This window comes from Dromiciops gliroides, chromosome 3 (genome assembly GCF_019393635.1).
Source record: "Dromiciops gliroides isolate mDroGli1 chromosome 3, mDroGli1.pri, whole genome shotgun sequence".
Lineage (NCBI taxonomy): Eukaryota > Metazoa > Chordata > Mammalia > Microbiotheria > Microbiotheriidae > Dromiciops > Dromiciops gliroides.
This window is the reverse complement of record NC_057863.1, coordinates 543,951,749-543,958,617: the sequence shown is the minus strand read 5'-3', so window position 1 is coordinate 543,958,617 and position 6,869 is coordinate 543,951,749. Positions and strand designations below refer to the sequence as shown.

At 51.5% G+C, this 6,869-nt stretch overlaps 1 protein-coding gene across 1 annotated transcript in view; it reads right to left on the bottom strand.

Annotated features, from left to right (window-relative positions):
- Positions 1 to 2,997: 2,997 nt before the first annotated feature.
- The window catches only part of RELT (RELT TNF receptor), a 57,370-nt gene continuing 53,498 nt past the window's right edge, over positions 2,998 to 6,869 (bottom strand). The window contains exons 10-12 of the mRNA XM_043997306.1: positions 6,374 to 6,581; positions 5,713 to 5,762; positions 2,998 to 5,271 (exon numbers count right to left, since the gene is read on the bottom strand). Of these exons, the coding sequence (XP_043853241.1) occupies positions 5,715 to 5,762; positions 6,374 to 6,581 (256 nt within the window). The 3' untranslated portion in view covers positions 2,998 to 5,271; positions 5,713 to 5,714. The remainder of the gene's footprint in view (positions 5,272 to 5,712; positions 5,763 to 6,373; positions 6,582 to 6,869) is intronic.

The window sequence follows — 6,869 nt, the reverse complement described above, 5'->3', positions numbered from 1 at the left end:
CTGTTGTTACCCATATCACCCCTGACCCCCATCTAACCTTTGAACCATAACCAAATTACCATTGCCATAGCTACTAGAAAAGTTGACTTTCCAAACCAAGTGACCCCTCCCCGACATGTGTTGTCATCCCCCCCCCTTTTTTTTTGTAAGGCAATTGGGGTAAAGTGACTTGCCCAGGGTCACACAGCTAGTAAGTGTTAAGTGTCTGAGGCCTGATTTGAACTCAGGTCCTCCTGAATCCAGGGCCCGTGCTCTATCCACTGTGCCACCTAGCTGTCCATGTCATCCCCTTTTAAAAGGTAAGCTTCTTGGGGCAGCTAGGTGGCGCAGTGGATAAAGCACCGGCCCTGAATTCAGGAGTTCTTGAGTTCAAATCCGGCCTCAGACACTTGACACTTACTAGCTGTGTGACCCTGGGCAAGTCACTTAACCCCATTGCCCCGTTAAATTAAAACAAATTAAAAAAAGGTAAGCTTCTCGAGGGCAGAGACTGCTTCACTTCTGGTTTTGTATTCACTCTTGTGTGCATGGTAGATGCTGAAGTATTTTTTCCCTTCATCTGTGCATGTTGTCTGACACCTTCATTTTACAGAGAAGAAAATGAGACTTAGCCAAGATGAAGTGATTGCCCAAACTCACAGGCAGAAGCCTGTAAGTAGCATTAGCAGAGCAGAATTTGAATCAATGTGAGCATTGTCTTTGGAGATGGCCTTCATGCCTAGGAAATCTTAGCTTGGGGAGATCACCTCCTCCTTTGGGACTGGGAGCCTAGGCTAAGGTAACTGAGTTGAAGACACTGTAGCTGTCCTTGTAGAGGGTATGGATTTATGAAGTGGGGAGCAAGTGTGACAGCAGTGGGGTGGAGGGGATGTCAGGTCAACAAGGATTTGGGTGTAGTTCAACCCTGTCCCTTCCAACCACCAGTGTTCAGCCTGAGAAGGCTGCAGTGACGAAGAATCATCTATCCAGCTTTTCGCTCCTTCCCACCCCCCCCAACCTGGCTTTGCAAGAATTGGTATCCCTCATGGATTCCCGGCGCCATCTGGTGGCCACAGTGTGGGGTTTCGGGGTAGATCACTGGGTTATCCGGCTAATCCATAGCCTGCCTGCCTGCCTGCCCTCACCTGGAGAATGAGAGGTAATGCACACAGAAAATGGTTCACAGGATCTCAGCATTTAAAGGAATATTGGAGGCTATCTAATTCGATTCTGACCTAAGCAGGAATCCCATCTAGATGAGCCCTGACTAGCAGTCATCCAAATTTCTACTTGACCTCTGGGGATTGAAAAATCACTATCTCCATCCCTCCATCCCTCCATTAGTCTATTTCATCTTGGGACAACTCTTAAAATGTACACACAAACAGGACCCTCCCTCTATCCCCCTCCTATCCTCTCTCCTCTTTCTTTTCTCTCTCCTTTCTCTTCTCCCTCTTTTCCTCTCCTCTTCTTTCTTCTTTCCTCCCTCCCCCCCCCCCCCTCTCTCTCTCTCTCTCTCTCCCCTCTTTCTCTCTCTCTCCTCTCTCTCTCTCTCTCTCTCTCTCTCTCTCTCTCTCTCTCTCTCTCTCTCTCTCTCTCTCTCCACACCCCCCCCATGTACCCAGCCATTCTGGAGTTGGGGGTAAGGAAGAGGAAGAGCGGTGTGTTGTGATCTTCTGTGACTTTGGACAAGTCCCACAGGTAGTGTGTGACCACCCTTACCTCTCTGAGCTTCTGCTATAGCATGAGGGTGTTGTACCAGATGGCCTCTGAGGACCCTTGGTGATAGGAAGTTTTTGCAGAAATCAATCCATCTGTGACTTCTCCCTCTCATTTCTAGTTCCTAACAAAACAAGTTAAATCCCTCTTCCATCACTTGAAGACAGCTGAAATACTGTGTCCATGGGCAGCTAGATGGCGCAGTGGATAGAGCACTGGCCCTGGAGTCAGGAGTACCTGAGTTCAAATCCGGCCTCAGACACTTAACACTTACTAGCTGTGTGACTCTGGGCAAGTCACTTAACCCCAATTGCCTCACTAAAAAAAAAAAAAAAGAAAAGAAATACTGTGCCCATTCACACAATCACACACACTCATTGACTCAGTCATGCCTTTATACAGTGTGATTGGTTGTAATGGGAAAAGTGTTGCACTTGGGAGTCTATAGACACCTGGGTTTGAATCTTGCCTCTGACAAGCTACCAGATGTGAATACCCAATGAAGCCATTTCACCTCTGAGCCTCAGTCTTCACATCTGTAAAATGGAGATAATTCTGGCTCCAACCTCCCAAGATTGTTATAAGGAACAAAGGAGATAATTTCACCATTTCTTCCCCCAAACATAGTCTCTTTCCCACCATCCCTGCACCGGGAATCTTTGCAGTGAACAGCTTAAACTTGAGCCTTATAGCTGTCCCCCTCAACACCCCCTTGGGCTTCTTGTTCGGACTGGTGCTGACTGGTGGGGACAGCAGGCCTGGGGAAGAAGTCCTGAGCCTAGTTCTTCAGAGGAAGAGGATGGAGATCCACCAGCCTCCTCCAGAAGCCTTCAGGAAGTTCTCTTGTGGAAGCCCTCTCCTCTGTGGGCACACCCTCAGACTCCTTGGGGGTCTTTGAGGCTAACAGGAACCATAGAGACTTAGGTGACCTGTCCTGTTCTAGCTAGAGATTTCCCCCGCCACCTCCCACCCCCAACTTCCTATGTCAGAGGCTGTAAAGGGGCATTCCTGGATACATTCTTTGTGTGGGTATTTCCTCAGGCCCCCATACACTGGATCACATGGCCCCAATTTTCTCCCAAACTTCCTTATGTCAGAGGCTGTAAAGGGGCATTCCTGGATACATTCTTTGTGTGGGTATTTCCCTGGCCCCTCATACACTGGATCACGTGGGGGAGGGAGCAGAGGCCTGAGTCCCTCTTTGTGTAACTGCGGCCCCAAGAGAATGTGAAGGAGACTGTCAGAGCCACACAGCCCCCTCAGGTATGACAAAAACTCCTCCACATAGCATTACTTTCTAATATTTTTATTATCCAAAGAAACAGCATGATGATGCTTAAGAGGGGTAGACAGGAGACAGAGAAAAGACTCAAATTCAATAAATAAGAGTTACCAAACTTCAGGGCCCAACCCCCACCAGGGGAGGGGAGATGACAGCAGGGACTATGACCTGCATAGCACCCACATAAATAGACGGGATGGATGGGCGCCAGATACTGCCTGAATCACCCATACTTCTCTCCTGGGAGCAAACATAGAGAACACAACAGAGCAAACTGGACAGATAGTGAGGAGGGGGAATCAAGTCGGGGGCCCAGGGAAAGTCGACAGGGCGTAGCCAGGGGTGTCAGAACTGGGGTGGTCAGCACCTAGAGCCCACATCTTCCCTTGCCACTGTACTGGCCAGGGCTTGGAGCCATGGGGATTCTAAAGCACTTTATTTGGGGGGGGGGGGAGGGAGGAGAAAATGGGACATGGTGGAACAGAGGTCCCCAAACAGTTGACAACACAGAACAAGTTTGGTTTTTAATTTAAAAACAGCCATTCACCCCTGGGGGGTGGGGTGCAGGGGGCTGCTTGACATGCATTAAGGCACCCCCCTTCCTCGTGCAGAAGCAAGATCCTGGCTTGGCTTGGTGGGGGGGGGGGAGGGTCGGGGGAAGCGCAGCTAGCTAGGAGAGTCTAATGAAGCTATTGATTCAGCTTGGGTGGGGGAAGGGGAGGGAGATGAGATATACCATATATACCCCAAATTGCCCCTGCCCCCAAGCAGAGAGAAGCAAGCTTCTGCCTGCTCCACTGGGGAGGGGGAGCATTATGAGTCCCACTGGGAACAATGGCGGGGTCCTCTTCCCAGGGAAATGCAGGGAAATCTCTCAGGCATCACCCCAAGTCACACTTTTTCCTTTCCAGATATGGGTGGGAGATTATGACTCAGTGAGCAGGGCAGGGGTTGGTAAACAGAAGCTCAGAGGTAAGGTCCGACAAGGACATACATCAAGTTAGGTTCAGAGTGTCAAAGCTGGAGGAGGACCTTTGTAAAGACCACCGAGTCCAGCCCTTCATTTTACAGGACTAAACAGGCCCACACAAGTTAAGGGAAGGCAAAGCTGGACCCAGAACCCAAGTCTCCTGAGGTTTCCTCCTGGCTCCGTGGCTGCCTCCCCGTCTTCCCAGCAGCCTCAGGGACTAAATTAGACTTTTACCTGAAGCACCATGGCCAGGGATAGTCATGGGATCAGAGACTTAGAATGGGAAGAATTGGTCTTCTCCCATCTTACAGGGGAGGAACTTGAGCCCAGAGAGATAAAGGGGCAGCAGAGTTTGGGAGCTGAGCCCAAGTATGAAGCCCCTTCCCCTCAGATCTCTCACCTCACCCCCACCAGAATCTCTTCCCATGGACAAGCCCTATCTTGAAGATTAAGACCAGGTGCTGGGGAGTGGGGAAGCAGAGGAGGGAAGAGGAGGTGTGGTGGGTAGGGCCCTCCTTCCTACTGACTGTAAGGGCCTTTGGGAGTCAGGAGACCCAAGTTCTGGTCCTTGCTCTGCCAACTTCACTGTGCCCTTTGGAAGGTTTCTTCTCTCTGGGCCTGTCGTCTCACTTCCCCACTGACCCTAGTGCTAAGATTCTGTGACAGTGGACCCGCAGCATTCATTCTTCCCCCTGTATTTCCTGACTGCCACTTCCCCTGCCCAGGAGGGATAGGATGAAGAGTAGGGGAGATAAAGAAGAGGCTGAGCCTTTCACTTTTCCTGGAAACCCCTGCATGAGGATGGATGGATAAATAGATGTGTCCTACCTATGGGTCACCAGGGAAGGGACCCTTTCTTGGGGCTAGATGTCCCATCTGTGAAGCATTGGGGAAGATATCCCCATTTGGGTGTGGATGATGCCAGCTTTGAGGACCCAGGAAGCTGGGCTGGGTGTCCTGTCCAGAGCAAGAGCAAGACCAAATGACCAGGGTGGGGGAAGGGGCTTGCTGCTAGCATGAAGAAGATGCTGGGGGGGGGGGAACAGGGTAAGGAGATAGGGCAGCCCACTCCTCATCAAATATGGGCATCTCCCTCCCTCTCTTCCCTGGACAAGATCATCTTTTCCTTTAAAATAAGCTGCCTTTGGTAGCTCAGAATGAAGTGAGCTCTCTCCCCTGCCACTGCCCACTTCCCAGAGCTCACTGGGGCTGCCCAGGGTGCAGGGGCCTGGGGGACATCCCCCCGGGACCTCAGGTTGCTGCCAACTCCCAGGCTCCAACGTCTCTCAGGGCCCTGGGCCTGAGCGGATCATAAGGGCACCTGTGAGAAAAGAGAGAGAGGACTAAGGGATGCTCTCAGGCATCCCAGGAGACCCTGGTGGGTCCCTCAGTCTGACAGCCCCTGGAACACAGAACCAGTTCCACACCTGCCCTGGGGAGAGGCTCAGAACCCAGCTGCACTCACTCATCCCCACCCCTCTACCTCCCACCTGATGAGCTCTTTCCTTTGGCTGAGAGCCTTCAAGGCTCAGCCCAAATCTCCCCCCTCCCCCACTTCCAGGAAGCCCTTCCTGATTACTCTGCCCTTCTCTGAAGGCCTCCACTGTTCTATGTCTCTAAAAACAAAATGTGTTTGTGATAGGGTGCAAAACCCTCTGCCTTGTGGACTTCCTCAGATTGGGGACCTCCTGAGGGCAGGCTGTATATCTCCCTCAGTGCAGGGACTCCCTCCCCCTGCCCCCCCCCCCCCCGGCTATATTACCTTCAGATGACCAAGTTGGATTCACTCAGCCTGACCACGTATCGATTTTCCTAGGGGAGAAGGTATAACAAAGATCAGAAATCAGGGAGCAGTTGCAGGCTAGCCCCCAAAATGTACAAGCTCTCTGAGGGCAGGGGGGTGGGGTGCTTCATTTCTGACTTTGTATTATTGCCCAGGGCTGAGCACAGGGGAGTCATTCACATATTCCAATATCCTCATTTTAGAGAGAAGGAAACTAAGGCTCAAAAAGGCCAAAACCTGCCTCTTCTAAAGTCACACACAAGCAAGGACTTAACAATATTTGTTGAGTGACTGCAAGAAGTGATAGGGCCCCTCTCACTTCAATCTGGGCCCAAGTCACAAAAAGATAAACACATTTCCCCTGTGTCAGGGCACCCCCTTGGAGTCTGGAGGAAGCAAGGGATGAGTTAGGATACCACAGGCAGAGAGATGTGGGGCTACTGGGAGCTGGGAACTCTGGGGACCCTAGCTGGACCAAAGCTCCCTTTCTGTCACCCCCGAGTGAGGCTGGGGGTGGCTGCTCTCAGGGATTAGGCCCTATGGACCACACGCGCACACACACACACACACACACACACACACACACACACACACACACACACACACACACGGCCCCAAGTCCCCTCATAACCCTGCTCACCTCTGATTTGCTTTCTGTTGCCCCGGATGCTGGGGTTTTCAGCCACTTGGGTCGCCCCCCACCACTGCCTAGAAGGGCCCTGTTCTCAGGGGAGAGCCCAGGTGGAGGAGTTTCAGCTGCCTCCCCCTCCTCACTGGTCTCTGAGATGGTTTTCACCTCTGGGGGTGGCGGGCTGGGCCGTTGCTCGGGGATTCGGGCCACACGGAACCTGGAGGAAAGAGAGAGAAGGTCCTTGAAAGGAGTAGGCTTAGAGTAATGAGAAGATAAAAAAAAACATTGTGGTACAGCCAAAAATGAGTTCAATTTGGTATCCTGGGACCTGCTGTTTCTTGTGTGATCTTGGAGCAACCCTCTTATCCTCTCTCAGCCTGTTTCCTCATCTATAAATTGAGACTTTTTTTTTTAATGGTGAGGCAATAGGGGTTAAGTGACTTGCCCAAGGTCACACAGCTAGTAAGTGTCAAGTGTCTGAGGCTGGATTTGAACTCAGGTCCTA